Source organism: Lissotriton helveticus, chromosome 4_1 (genome assembly GCF_964261635.1).
Source record: "Lissotriton helveticus chromosome 4_1, aLisHel1.1, whole genome shotgun sequence".
Lineage (NCBI taxonomy): Eukaryota > Metazoa > Chordata > Amphibia > Caudata > Salamandridae > Lissotriton > Lissotriton helveticus.
In genome coordinates, this window is record NC_136063.1 from 1,038,359,034 (window position 1) to 1,038,374,603 (window position 15,570).

The 15,570-nt window shown below is 47.7% G+C and overlaps 1 protein-coding gene across 1 annotated transcript in view; it reads right to left on the bottom strand.

Annotated features, from left to right (window-relative positions):
• NSUN2 (NOP2/Sun RNA methyltransferase 2) overlaps positions 1-15,570 on the bottom strand; it is a 506,360-nt gene that overhangs the window by 358,448 nt on the left and 132,342 nt on the right. The window contains exon 10 of the mRNA XM_078687631.1: positions 3,073-3,146. Coding sequence (XP_078543757.1) covers positions 3,073-3,146 — 74 coding nt within the window. The remainder of the gene's footprint in view (positions 1-3,072; positions 3,147-15,570) is intronic.

The window sequence follows — 15,570 nt, forward strand, 5'->3', positions numbered from 1 at the left end:
AATCAGGCGGTGGAATCGCATGTATTTTTAGAAGCAACCTCTCAGTTACTAGAGCCAGCTCCCCATCTCTCACCTCATGTGAATACTTCTGCCTAGATGTCATCATCGAGAGCAAACCTATATGCTCTCTACACATCATCTACCATCCACCTGGGGACAACCTCATCTTCACCCAACAACTCATGGACACAATTTCATCCAATTCCGGTCGGCAACACACTCAAATTTTCCTTGGTGACTTCAATCTCCACTGGAATGATCACAATGACGCGGTGGTAAATAGCCTAAAAAATTACCTCAACGCTCTTGACCTCACCCAAATCTGCAACAGCCCGACACATGATAAAGGCTCTATCCTCGACCTTATCATTTCTAAAGAAAACTCTACCCAACTTGGATCAATCCAACCCTGTGACTGGTCAGACCACCACATTATCACATTCTTCATCAATGAAAAAGTTAAACTTAACCCGGTTCAACCCACCAAATCCAAAGTCTGGAAAAGGGACCTGAAGAATCTCAATCCAAACTTTTTACCTTCTCATAGCTGCAATCTCCTCCTTCCCCCCCTAACGGTGCTCTGGACGTTCAATCTTTGACCGAACACTACCTCAACTCTATGACTTCTATAATCAATGAAGCCGCCACTTTGCAACTGAAAAGAGTCTCCACTAAAAAATCCAACCCATGGTATGATGGTAGACTCAACGAAGATAGACGGGCCATGCGCATGGCAGAGCGCACCTGGAGATCAGCCCCTTCTGCACTAAGCCTTAAAACTCTGAAGGAAAAGAGAAATACATACTTCAGGAAAATCAAGCGCACAAAATCAGATTTCTTCAGCCTCCAGCTCAACCAAGCAAAAAACCGACCAAGAAACCTGTTTGAACTAATCAATACACAATCCAAGGAACAACCCCAACTATCACATAGCACAATAGGTGATATACCATCCTGTGAAGACATCTCTGCTTTCTTCAATCTAAAGACTGATAAGGAAAGATCTCCTCAATGACAAACATTTACTCCAACCCCCACAGCATAACATCCACTGAACCAAAGAACAATGCTGCATGGTCATCCTTTGATACCTACTCTGAAGATACAATTAACAAACTGCTCACCACATTGAAACCTTCCAATCACCTCACAGACCCCCTTCCTGCTAACGCTGTAAAGGACTTCATCCCAATTCTCCTCCCACTATGGACCAAAATTATCAATAGCTCACTTCAGCAAGGTCACATCCCCGACTCCCTCAAAGTTGGACAAGTCACACCTATACTCAAGAAACCAACAGCTGACCCTTCTGACTTAAACAATTACCGTCCTATTACCAACATTCCCACCCTTGCCAAATTGTTGGAAAAATGCGTACAACTCCAACTAACGAAACACATTGAAAAGTTTGACCTCCTCAACGCTCATCAATCAGGCTTCCGAGCAGGGCACAGTACTGAGACTGCTATTACACACAATTGACGACGCCCTCCAAATCCTTGATTAAAAAGATACCTGCCTCCTCATCCTTCTTGATCTGTCCTCAGCATTTGACACAGTCAAACACGAGAACTTACTCGAGTTGTTAAATACCAGAATGGGCCTATCTGGGACAGTTCTCAAATGGTTCACTTCCTTCCTACATAACCGGTCTCAGAAATTCAAGAGCAACAACCTGATGTCCCCACCAGTGCCTGTAACACTAGGCGTCCCACAAGGATCTTCCCTTTCTCCAACATTGTTCAACCTGGTCATGGAACCTCTCACCACCCTGCTACAAGCATCTAATGTACACTTTCACATGTACGCAGACGACACCCAACTATACCTGAAATTACAATCCCTCAATGACATCAAACTTCTTAACTCAACGCTCAGAAACACACAATCATGGCTTGCCGATAATCACCTCAAACTCAATGCCCTGAAAACTGAATTCCTGCTGATCTCACCTCCTGCGAAAAGCTCCACCTCTCAAACCTGGCTTAAGCACCTAACTGCACTCAATGTCCAACCTACCATCGTGGACTCAGCGAAATCTTTAGGCATAACACTTGACACCAATCTCAACATGCAACGGCATATCAGCAACGTAACTAAGGGAGCTAATTTCCAAATCAATACCCTGAGGAAACTTAAACCCTTCCTCTCAGCCAAGGACTTCCAAACTGCAGTACAAGCCCTAGTCATGCCGCGCTTAGACTACGGTAGCGTTGCCCTCTGCGGACTCCCCCTATCTACAACTGCACCCCTGAGAGCCTCTTTGAACTCTGCAGCGAGACTTCTCACTGGATCAAAAAAATACTCACATATTTTCCCTGACCTAAAATCCTCGAACTGGCTGCCTTTTGAGGCCAGAATACATCTGAAAATTGCATGCATGACTCAAAGGGCTATACACCACAGCTCCCCCGGTTACCTTACTCAGAAGCTGACAATTTCTGGTGGCTCAAGATCCACTAGAAGTTCAAAGAATCTCCTTCTGAAACCTCGTAGATTCCGGAAGGAAAAAACATATAAGCGCTCCTTCTCAGGAATGGCACCCAGGATCTGGAATTCATTCCCTCCAGAAACCAGACTTATCACCTCCACTACATTCTTTAAGAAAGAAGTAAAAGCTATCCTCATGGCTAAATTCAACTGAACATGTACCTAACTTTGGAACTTTTTGAGACTCCTGACTATTTGTAATACTTGCTTATCAGATTGACTATTTGTATTATTGTTTAACTGATTGTTTATGCTCCCTCTTTTATCTACCTTATTTTTACTACTCATTTACTACCTCAACTATAGGTCGCTCAAAAGCCTGTTAATTGCTCTCTTGTTTTTACTACCCCCTTGTTGTAAAGCACTCTGATATCTGCAAAGATCTTGTTCGCGCTATATAAAACTCTCAAAATAAATAAATAAATAAATGGGTATCATACCTCTGGAAATCAAAGGATACAAAATGGGTGTTCCTCTGGAGCAGTAGGAAAACGATTTGAGGCCTCAATAGTAGATTCCATCACCACTAGTCAAGTTTTCAGATAAGCTATACAAACAAGTCGAAATATATCACTTAATTACCTTCCACTGGGTCATCCCTGGCATCCACTTCAAACCGGGGAGCTCCGAAGAGACATCAGCAAGCTCCAAAGCACCTAACGAAATGTACATCGACAAATCACTTCATATATATTTGTATACATTCAATTGGCAACAAAAAGCAATAGTCTATTTAACAGGCTGCCTATGTATTATTTCAATTGTTCTGCCAATGTAATTCCAGCTTGCAAACTCGCAAATACAAAATAATTTATTTAGGCAAAAGCCAAACTACGAGCAGTAGAACTGAAGTACTGAACCACACAATACAAAACAAGGCAATATGATAAAGGCAAAAATGTAGAAGAATTAAGAAGTAATGCAAAATCAACAGACTAAATCTTCGTTAGGAAAACAAATAAAGAAGCAAAGACAAGGGTATGCGAGTAAGTGCTTTTTTCTTACCCTTCAAGTATGGTGCATCAGAGTGCCAAACTTTGGTTAGATTCACACCGGGTGGAACACAAGCATTTTTCACATAAGGCAAACTAGTGATGCATCTGACATGGTAAAGCAGAGGGCAAGATACTTAAAATTGAGCAGAAAGGAGCAAAGTATGTTTAACCAGAGATAATCTGTTCCGATCAACCAACTGAGGAAGTAACTAACTAAGTTCCAGCTGCTTTGTTTGACTATGTCCCAATTTATTTAAAAGATATGTGATCAGACTAATCCCCAAACAGGACAGTAAGACATTCCAATATTGTAGGAAGCTGGCTCTGTATATACTATACTAAAGTGAGGGATAGTGTGCACGGAGTCCAGTGGAACCCCAAAGGTAGGCAGAGGTGAAGTAAGATAGCACCTCACTCTCCATTTGTGGTAGTGTGGTCGAGCAGTATGGCAGTATCAGAGGACAGTGTTAAGCATTTGTTGTACACATTCAGTCAGCAAATGAATTCACACACTCAAAGACTGAACTTCAGACCAATTGTTTTTGTATAAATATATTTTTTTAATTATTTTATTATCTAAAACCAAGCAAGCCTGGCACAGGTAAGTTGATAAGTACTTTGCAGTAAATATACAGTTTGGAATGCAATTGTAAATGTTCTCTGAAATGGTTACAGTTTGAATTACTGGTAATGCAAAACTGTGAAATGCTGTACATATACTTTGCAATGAAAATTACAGGTAAGTTACTTTTACATTACTATTGAGACTACTTTTTCTACTCCGTGTGAGATGCCTAAATATCACACTGGGACATTTCCTAGAGAAAAGTTAAGTAAAGTCAGTTTTGCACAATTGTTATTTTTCAGGTTTCAATACAAATCAACTCCACTCTTGGAACATTTTTCTGAGAAAAACAGTCAATAGGTTCCTATGGAGAGAAATTAGGTTAATGGTTACGAGGTAAGTAATCGGTCTTTGGAGTTGAACTTCTGGGGTTAGAATAAGGGTTCCCCCAAGGTCAAGGATGCACTCTTATTACACCCTCAGCGGCACTAGGGCGGCCGGGTGCAGAGTGCTGAGGCCCAATGTTATCCAATGGGGGATAGAGGGCCTCCGGTTGGAGGCTGCTGGCAAGCAGGCCACAGGGTTGAGGGAGCAAAGCTCTTGGACTATAGCTCACGGCAAATGGGGAAACAAAGTAGCACCAAAGGTATACCCTCAGCGGCACTAGGGCGGCAGGGTGCTGTTTCGGCATCAGGCGCCCTGTTGGTATCAATGGGGAACCTCCGGTTTGGAAAGGCACTGCAAGCTCTGGGAAGAAGGTCAACTGGGTGCGACGGCCACTTCGAGAGGTAAGTTGGGAAGTTAGGGGTTGGTTAGGCACCGTCGGTTTGGGCACACAAGGCCGTGGGGCGTCGGGTTAAGGGGTGCTTTTTTGGGGTCTGATCTTCTTACCAGCTCCTGGTCGCAGTTAGGGGGTCCTTCTGGATTTAGGCTACAGGCGTCGGTTGGAGGCTTGAGGCAGGTCAGGAGTATCCAGACCTTGGGTCAGGATCGCCGGGGTGACCTCCTTGTGGTGTTGGCCACATAGGGCTCGGCTCATGGACGGCGGGTGCAGAGTGGAGCGGATCCATGGTGTTCATCGGGGCCAGAGGTTGCAGATGAACAAATCCAGTGATCACGGGAGACAGAGTCTTTGTAATTGAAGGTAGGCAGGTCCTCTGGGGTTTTTGAGGTTGCTGGCAGCAAGACACACCGGGATTTCGCAGGAGCAGGTTCGAGAGGAGACAGGCCGCTAGGGCTGGGCCCGAGCCAGTGGGAGTCTTCCTCTTGTTAGCTGCTGCACAACTGTTCAGTCCTTCTTCTTCTTGTTCTTGTAGCAGGTTCTTGTCTGAGGAAGCAAGGTTCAGGGGTGCCTCTAAATACTAGATTTAGGGGCGTTACAGGTAGGTAAAAGGCAGGGACCAATTGTTGCCTTACCTGGGGTGGGTACACCCCCTATTATGTCACCCTCTAGTTGGAGGGGGGCATGAGCCTATCCCTGGTTAGGCGAGTCTCTCCCCCCCCATGTAGGAAAGTGGCTCTATAGATACAGTCTCTCCCCCCCCCCCATGTAGGAAAGTGGCTCTATAGATACTGGACCAAAGTAAGGTACAATGTGCATAGAGTTCACATTTCCCAGAGGTTTGGCAGAGGCTAAAGTTAGATATAACCTTACTCTCTAAAATGGTAGCTTGGTCAAGCAGTAAGGCAGTATCAGAGGACAGTGTAAAGCATTTGTTGTACACACTCAGCAAATGGTCTCAAACAATCAACAGGGTCAGAGCTGATTTGCATAAAGCCATTATCTGACCCAGGGTGGTGTGGAGTGCAAAAAAACGATGGATTTGGGCCCAGATCTTTTGACTGGGGGAGTGTGTGACATTGATCCACATTCAGTCCATCACTTGTTGTTTTTTGCAATTGCCGCCCTAAGTGCGCTGGGGATGCCCAGACGTGGGTCCCAGGCACTCCACACCACTTGGAGTCAAGCTAGCCGGGCTGAAGAGAGGTGTTACCTCGAAACCGGTCCGGTCCTCGGATGCTTGATTCCGGTCTGGGAAAGATATGGCTGTTGTAGTTCGGACTGGACTGTTCCCATGGGGCAACAGGGTCAGAGCTGATTTGCATAAAGCCATTATCTGACCCAGGGTGGTGTGGAGTGCAAAAAAACGATGGATTTGGGCCCAGATCTTTTGACTGGGGGAGTGTGACACATTGATCCACATTCAGTCCATCACTTGTTGTTTTTTGCAATTGCCGCCCTAAGTGCGCTGGGGATGCCCAGACGTGGGTCCCAGGCACTCCACACCACTTGGAGTCAAGCTAGCCGGGCTGAAGAGAGGTGTTACCTCGAAACCGGTCCGGTCCTCGGATGCTTGATTCCGGTCTGGGAAAGATATGGCTGTTGTAGTTCGGACTGGACTGTTCCCATGGGGCAACAGGGTCAGAGCTGATTTGCATAAAGCCATTATCTGACCCAGGGTGGTGTGGAGTGCAAAAAAACGATGGATTTGGGCCCAGATCTTTTGACTGGGGGAGTGTGTGACATTGATCCACATTCAGTCCATCACTTGTTGTTTTTTGCTCAAACAATCAAGAACTGAACTCTAGGCTAATTGTTTTGCATCAAAATATATAGTTTTATTTTAGAACCAACAAGGTTATCAAAATATACTTTCTCAGAATGAGTTACTTTAGTTAAATACTTTTCAAATAGGCAATAGACTTTTTGGTTACAATAGTTACAGCTGTTGCAATAGGCAACACAATTTCAAACACAATGCAACATTGACCTCAATGGGAATTTCTAGATAAATGCAATTAGTTACTTTATGAATTACTTTTCTAACCACAGGACTGGATCCTGGATTCAGTCCTGGGAAATCTCCTGTAAACAGTTAAGTATAAGCATTTTGGTTACAGTAGTGTTTTTTAAGGAATATTATTGTATTTTAAAAGATGACACAAACTTTTTCACATAGAATCACCAATGTTATCCTATGAGAGAAAATTCACTTAGCAGGTACCACAATCTAGAAAAGGCTTTTTAGTGGCCAGGGAAATTTCTAGGCACTCAGCTTAATAGACGCAGCAGTCTAAAGGGGAATAAGATCAATATGGTGCAACTAGGCAAGGGGATAAGCCCTATTACCCCCAATTGAGTGTGGGGAAAAAACCCTAACACTACAACATTGATCATCGACCTATGCACACATATTATGTAAACAGTGTGTCAGTAAAAACACATGTAGTACAATATGAAAGCCAACAGATACAAAAATCATCTTCTGAAAAGTCTAGAAATATTCAGTCTTTTAATTTTTCAAGCAAACCAGCTGACACGTGTTTCGTCGCATGTGGAACAAATTTTCCGCGACTTCCTCAGGGCTGAATACAGAAGACTGATAATTGTGTGGTCGTCGCTCAGCTGGTGATAATTCTGACCCGGCTGGGCCCAAGACAAATAGGTGGGCTTCGGTCGTCTCAGCGAGTCCAGAATAACGTCCGTAAACAGGAACACAGTGGCCCGTGGGTGAGGTGTCCTGGCAGACTCGCCTAGACATCACCACGTCTGAGGAATAATCCGTTCCTCTTGCTCGTTTCCCCTACGGCGCCTAGCAACACTAACCATGTTATTCTGCTCGTCTACACTGACTATCTGCTAGTTTGTTTTTGAGATGTTTATCGTTTGAATCCTGAACTCTCACGTGCCGGAAGTTCTCCGATACAGCACGTTGGACTCACTTAGCAGGTAAGTAGTGTTATCGTTACTTTTGCTTACTCAGGGTTGGATGCTAGATCCAGCCCTGGTGCATCTCCTAAAAACAATTAAAAGAATGCGTTTAAGTCATACAGGCGATTTTTAAGGAATATTTGTAGTTTTTGAAAATCAACACTTGGAAACTTTTCTGGTGAAAACCATACAATGGATTCCTACGGAAGGAAATGAATATGCTACTTACCAGTATGCATCTGTTCTTGGCATGTAGGGCTGCTGACATTCATATCTATAGCATAGATCGCCGCCTAGTGTTGGGTCCGGATGATTGCACATTGTTGTCCTGGAAGAGAGTCTTCGAAGTATCACGAGATAGGTGGCTCCTCCCCTGGACTACAGTGCGCATCGACTCCATCCCCAGATTGTTTTTAGCCATTGTGGCGAAAATGGAGTGTAACAGTGTGAGCGATGACCATGCAAAGAGTAAGTGTAAATTCTGCAGCCGCTACAGGCGCCGGGGAGGAGGGCGGGCGATATGAATGTCAGCAGCCCTACATGCCAAGAACAGATGCATACTGGTAAGTAGCATATTCAGTTCGAGGCATGTGGGCTGCTGAATTCATATCTATAGCATAGAATAAATAGCAGTCCCTCCATTAACGGCGGCCGCCTGTGCCAGCTGCAGATGTCTGAAAAAGTGTCTTTAGAACAGCCTGCCACACAGCTGCTTGGAGTGCACATCTACACAGTAGTGTTTAGTAAATGTGAGTGGGGTAGACCATGTGGCTGCTCTACAAATGTCTTCCAAAGGGATATTACCAAGGAAAGCCATAGAGGCCCCCAACTTGCGCGTGGAGTGGGCTCTGGGGGGGACCGTTAAAGTGCGCTTAGCCTTGTGATAGCAAATCTGAATACACTTAACGATCCACCTGGCTATACCTGCTTTGGAAATGGGGTTGCCTTTGTGCTGGGCTGAAAAGGCAACAAAGAGTTGTTGTGTCTTCCTAAAATCCTTTGTCCTATCGATGTAATACATCAAAGCTCGTTTGACATCAAGAGTGTGGAGCATTCTTTCTGCCACTGTCTATGGGTTTTGAAAGAACGCAGGCAGCTCAATGGTCCGATTGACATGGAACTGTGAAACCACTTTAGGAAGAAATTTAGGGTTAGTGCGCAGCACCACCCTGTTGGAGTGAATTTGTATGAATGGCTCCTGTACAGTGAGCGCCTGTAGCTCACTAACACGTCGCAGAGACGTAATGGCAATGAGAAACGCCACTTTCCATGTTAAGAACTGAATCTCACAGGAATGTAGAGGCTCAAAAGGTGGGCCCATCAACCTGGTGAGGACCACATTGAGGTTCCACACAGGAGCTGGAGGGGTCCTGGGAGGGATGACCCGTTTAAGTCCTTCTAGGAAGGCTTTAATGGCAGGCACCCTGAAAACGGAGAGATGCTGCCTGTTTTGGAGATAAGCCGCTATGGCGGATAAGTGTATCCGAATGGAAGCGTATGCTAGATTGCATTTGTAAAGATGTAACAAATAACAGATGATGTTGGGAATGGATGCATCTAGCGGGTTGATGTTGTGTTCAGTACAGTAAATGACAAACCGCTTCCATTTCGCTGCATAGCAGGCCCTGGTGGTGGGCTTTCTAGCCTCCCGTATCATATCCATGCATTCAGGAGGCAAGTCAAGGTAGCCAAACTCTAAGACTTCAGGAGCCAGATCGCCAGGTTGAGCTGTTGCGGGTCTGGATGCTGAATGTCGCCACGGCTCTGCGTCAAAAGCCTGGGTGTGAGGTGCAGCCTTTGATGCGGTACCACGGAGAGTTCCAGAAACGTGGAGTACCATGGTTGGCGTGCCCACGTTGGAGCAACTAGAATGAGTGTCATCGAGTGTTGCTTTAGCTTTCGTGCCACCAGCGGTATGAGAGGTGCTGGGGGAAAAGCGTACGCAAATCTGCCTGACCAGTTCACCCATTTCGCATTGCCCTGCGACTGTGGGTGAGGAAACCTGGCGGCAAAGCTTTGGCATTTTGCGTTTTCCTTTGTGGCAAACAGGTCTATCTCTGGATGACCCCACTGTTGGAAGTACGGGCGGAGTACCGATGGGTGTATCTCCCACTTGTGCATTTGGTGGCTGTATCTGCTGAGCAGATCCACCATCTGATTGTCCTTGCCCGGGAGGTGTTCCGCCATGAGGAAGATGTTCCTCTGAATGGCCCACTTCCACATGCCCTGAGCCAGATGAGACTACTGTGGGGAGTGCGTTCCTCCCTGCTTTTGAATGTAGTACATGGCCGTCATGTTGTCCGTCCGGATCAACACGACTTTGTTGCACAGATGTACCTTCAATGCCTTCAATGCCATGAAGATTGCCATCAGTTCTAGGTAGTTGATGTGCATCTTCTTCTGCTGCGTAGTCCATAGTCCCTGCACAGTGTAGTGGAGTACATGAGCTCCCCATCCCTGGAGAGATGCGTCCATCGTCAGGGTAATCTGTGGCACAGGCTCCTGAAACGGTCGGCCCTTGCAAAGGTTGTGTGGATTCCACCAATGCAGAGAGCTGTATGCCCGACCGGTCACCAACACTAGGTCGTTCAACTGTCCCTGAGCCTGAGTCCACTGATGAGCATTATTGGAGCGGACGCATATGTAGCCTCGCGTGCGGGACTATGAAGATGCAGGAGGCCATCATGCCTATCAACTGCATGAACACTCTCGCTGGAAGCGAGTGTTGCGGTCTGAACTTCCGGATCAGCGACTGAATGCTGTTGATTCTCACAGGATTCGGCTGAGCCGTGGCTGCCAGAGTGTTTATAGTTGCGCCCAGGTACTGCCGCACATGGGCAGGCTGAAGGTGCGACTTTGGGTAATTTAGTGAGAATCCCAGATCGTGAAGAAGGTGAATGGTGTGGGACATGTTGGCGGCGCACTGCTGGGCCGACTTTGCTTGGACAAGCCAGTCGTCCAGATAAGGGTAAACGTGAACGTTCTGCCGTCTGAGGTGCGCCGCCACCGTCGCCAGGCATTTCGTGAACACCCATGGCGCAGTGGTCACCCCGAAAGGGAGGACCTTGAACTGATAATGGTGACCCTGAATGGTGAACCTGAGGTATGTTCTGTGTGATGGATGCAGTGGAATGTGGAAATAGGCATCCTTGAGATCCAAGGTTGCGAGGAAGTCCCCCCGATTGAGCAACGGGAGAACCTGCTGCAGTGTGAGCATATGAAAGTGTTCTGATAGTATGTACTGATTTAGGGGTCTGAGGTCCAGTATGGGTCTGAGGGACCCGTCCTTCTTCGGGATTAAGAAGTACAGGGAGTACACTCCTGTGCCTTCTTCCTCCACCGGCACAAGCTCGATTGCCCCTTTTTGCAGCATGACGAGTACCTCCTGCTGCAATAAGTGCAAATGCTCCGCGGACAAAGGACGGTGTTTTGGTGGCATGTTGGGTGGAGTGGATGTTAACTCCAGACAATAACCGAACTGGATAAGTTTTCTGACCCACCTGTCTGTGGTGATGGATTTCCAGACTGGCAGGAACCGCTGGAGTCTCCGCCCGACAGGTGTAGTATGGTCGGGGGCAGTGACAGGGCGTCACTGTTTGTTGGTGGCGGAGGAGCGGGAGTTGTTGTTACCTCGACCTCTGCCCTTGGCGCTGTTGCCCCGGTATCCTCCTCTATTTTGCTTGGTGTAAGAGGATTGCGCCCCACCTTTGTTGAATTGCGTTTGCTGGGACATTTGGCCTCTGTAAACACCTCTATTGCCTGAGCGACGAAAAGTGCTCCCTCTAAACTGTTGGGACTGGAGAGCTCCCATGGACTTGGCAGTCTCGGTATCCTTCTTTATTTTTTCCAGGGTGGTATCCACCTCAGGACCAAATAATCTGTCAGGGTTTACCGGCTGGTTGAGGATGGTGGTCTGTATCTCCTGCTTAAACCCGGAGATTCTGAGCCATGCCTGACGTCTCAACATCACACTGGTGTTAATTGCCCTGGCTGCAGTGTCCGCAACGTCTAGGGCACACTTAATGGAAGCGTTGGAGACGAGTTTCACCTCCTGGATAAGCATCTGCGCTGCCTCTTTATATTGGTCAGGTAGATGTTGCAACAGGGTCTCTAGTGTGTCGTAGTGTGCCCTGTCGTATCTAGCCAAGAGTGCCTGCTTGTTAGAGAGACGCCAGATATTGGCCGCCTGAGCTGCTACTCTTTCCTGATGCCTCCAACACTTTGGATTTCTTGTCCGGGGGAGGAGCTTCACCAGTGGTTTGCGAATTCGCCCTTTTGCGGGCATTAGAAATGACCAGAGAGTCCAATGGCAACTGGCCCTTGATGTAGGTAGGATCGCCAGGTGCCGGCCTGTATTTTTTTCAATTCTAGGGTTGACTACCCTTGACCGCGTGGGTTCCTTAAAAATGTCCGCAGCATGTTTTAGGACCCCCTTCAGCATTGGGAGAGTCTTTACAGTCTTTTCAGCTGAAGAAAAAGTGTCAAAGAGGAAGTCCACCTCCACAGGATCAGCGTGGAGCTCCACGTCGTGGTTTTTGGCCGCCCTTTCAACTAAGGCATTAAATGCCGCAGAATCCTCAGTGGGAGAGGTCTTGACGTTGTACACCTGAGGGTCATGGGCAGTCTGCTGATCCCCTTGGTCTCCTGCCCCCACCCATGAGTCCTGTTGTTCATCAGGATCCGTGTTGGCAGGAAAGTTGTATTCCTCGTCCTCATCCCCAGCATCCTCCATGTCAGAATAAACGGGTGAGGGTGTGGCAAGTCGTGCAGTCCGAGGAACCAGTGGCTCGACCAACACAGGTGAATCTGAATCGGGCTTCTTGCGCTTTAGAGGAACCGTGTATGACTCCAAGGGCTGTGCCGCCGTGATCTTTCTTTTGTAAAGCGTAAGCTTCCCGGTGTCGGCATCGATGAAATGCTCGGACTGCTCCTCCACCAAGGGTGGTCGATGCGTCAAGCCCCCAGCCGGGTGAGCTGGCTTCGACCCCGCAGATCCCTGCAAGTGCGGTTTGGTCACCGATCGTGGTGCGAAGGCCTTCGGTGCCACTTTCGGCGGCAACGTGAAGAGGATTGGCGTCGAAGACTTTGGCGTTGGGACCGATTGCTTCGGGGCGGAAGGTGTCATTGATTTTTTCGCCGAAGCCTTGTCCCTGATGCGTTTTAGGGAGTCCGAGACCTGCTTCGTAAAGGAAGCGGACGGCTTCGTCGACCCGACAGACGATCTCGATCCACTAACATGGGAAGACTTGAGAGTCGATGGCTTGGGCTTTTCCGGCCGAGGCGTAGGAGCATCCTTCTTAGGGGCGCTACACCCTCCTTCCGTGGCAGCAGACGTCGACGCCGGCTGTGTCGGTTCGGCGGCCTGGATGACTGGTTTTGGTGCCCCAGTCGTCGGCTCGACGCCCTTGCTTAACCTCGGCCCGACGCCCTTTTTGGACTTCGGCTCGACGCTCTTGCTTGACTCCGGCTTGATGCCCTTGACCACCTTCGGCTCGGTGCCTTTGCCCAACTTCACCGGGTCGATAGCTTTCTTCGGCTTGGGTTGTCCAGACACCTCGGAAGACGAGGGTGTCGACAGAGGAGCAGACGTCTTCGGTTTCGATTGCGTCTCAACCACTTTCGGTCTTGTCGACACCGATGGTTTCACTTTCGGTTTCGACAATGGCGGCTCCGCCGAAGTGTCCGTAGCCGGGCCTGGAGGCGGGCCGTGGATCCTGGTAGAAGGTCTCGGGGAAGGCCGTGTGGCGATCCCTCGACCTGAGCCTTCGTAATTGTTCGAACGGGGCATAGCTCTTCCTCTGAGCTATCTTCCATGGCCCCATAGGCCTCATTGTCGTCTCCTACCTCATCGACGACTTCTTCTACTTCTAGGCCTTCGACATCCGTTTCATAGTCGAAGCCGATTTCCACCGCCGGAGGCGAAATCTGCAACTGAACTTCGTGTTCGTCTGCTTCTTCGTTGACGAAGATGTCCACCGGAGCCGTCTGCCGGGCCTCCATGCGCGCCACGCGCCGAAGCCGAATCGTCTTCTTCGAACGAAACCTGGAACACGCCATACAGCTGGCTTCATCGTGGTCTGACAACAGGCACTTGTTGCACACCGGGTGGACGTCGATGTGGGGATACTTCAATCCACACACGGGACACTTCTTGAACGGGCTCCGTTCCATGTTGTGTCGTCGAAGGTCTTGCTGCGTCGACTGGGCCTCGATCACCGAAGAGCCACGCGACTCCCCGGATGTCCAACTCGGGAACTGAGTCGGAACAAAACTGGGCACCGAACGCAAACAATACCGACGGTTCGAAAAAGGCCTTCGGGCCTTGAAAACGTTTATGTTGATTCCGAACTGGAGATAACGAAATTACATCCGAACCCAATGGCGTAAAAAAACAATCTGGGGATGGAGTCGATGCCCATGCGCACTGTAGTCCAGGGGAGGAGCCACCTATCTCGTGATACTTCGAAGACTCTTCCAGGACAACAATGTGCAATCATCCGGACCCAACACTAGGTGGCGATCTATGCTATAGATATGAATTCAGCAGCCCACATGCCTCGAACTTCAAGTTACTGGTAAGTACGGTTAAAGGAATATGCTACTTACCAGTATGCATCTGTTCTTGGCATGTAGAGCTGCTGACATTCATATCTGTAAATAGATCACCGCCTAGTGTTGGGTCCGGATGATTGCACCTTGTTGTCCTGGAATAGTCTTCGAAGTATCACGAGATAGGTGACTCCTCCCCTGGACTACAGTGCACATGGGCAACTTCTCCATCCTCAGATTGTTTTTCGCCATTGTGGCAAAGATGGAGTATAGAAAAGTAAGAGATGTCCATGTAAATATATGTAGAAAAGTACTGCAGCTGTGACTGGCACCGGGGAGGAGGGTGGGCGATATGAATGTCAGCAGCCCTACATGCCAAGAACAGATGCATACTGGTAAGTAGCATATTCCGTTCGAGGCATGTGGGCTGCTGAATTCATATCTGTGCACAGACTGTATAGCAGTATCTCCTCTAGCGGTGGACACCTCTACCAGCTGCAGCAGTTTGGAAAAGAGTTTTAAGGACAGCCTGGCCTACAGCAGCTTGCTGCTTTGATTGCACCTCTACACAGTAGTGTTTAGTGAAAATGTGTATGGTAGACCATGTAGCTGCCTTACATATCTCTTCTAGGGGAATGTTTCCCAGGAATGCCATGGATGCCCCCCATTTTACGCGTTGAATGTGCTTTTGGGGGAACTGTTAGAGTGCGTTCAGCTTTTTGGTAGCATATCTGAATGCATTTAACTATCCATCTGGCTATTCCTGATTTTGAGATGGGATTCCCCTCATGTTGTGGTGCAAAAGCAACGAATAGTTGCTTTGTTTTCCTGAATGATTTGGGTCTGTCAACGTAATATAGCAGAGCCCTTCTTACATCTAGTATGTGTAGGGCGCTCTTGGCCACTGATTGCGGGTTTTGGAATAAAACTGGCGATTCTACGGACGGATTCATATGGAAAGTGGATATTACTTTTGGCATAAACTTAGGGTTAGTATGAAGCACTACCTTATTGTTATGTATTTGCATGAAAGGTTCTTGAATGGTGAATGCTTGTAGCTCACTTACTCTCCTAAGGGAGGTAATGGCAATCAAAAATGCCACCTTCCAAGTTAGGAATTGTAATTCACATGAATGTAGTGGTTCTAACGGAGGTCCCATAAGTCTGGTAAGTACTATATTTAAGTTCCAGACTGGTGAAGGTGGGTGCTTTGGAGGGATTATCCTTTTAAGTCCTTCCCTAAAAGCTTTGATTGGGGG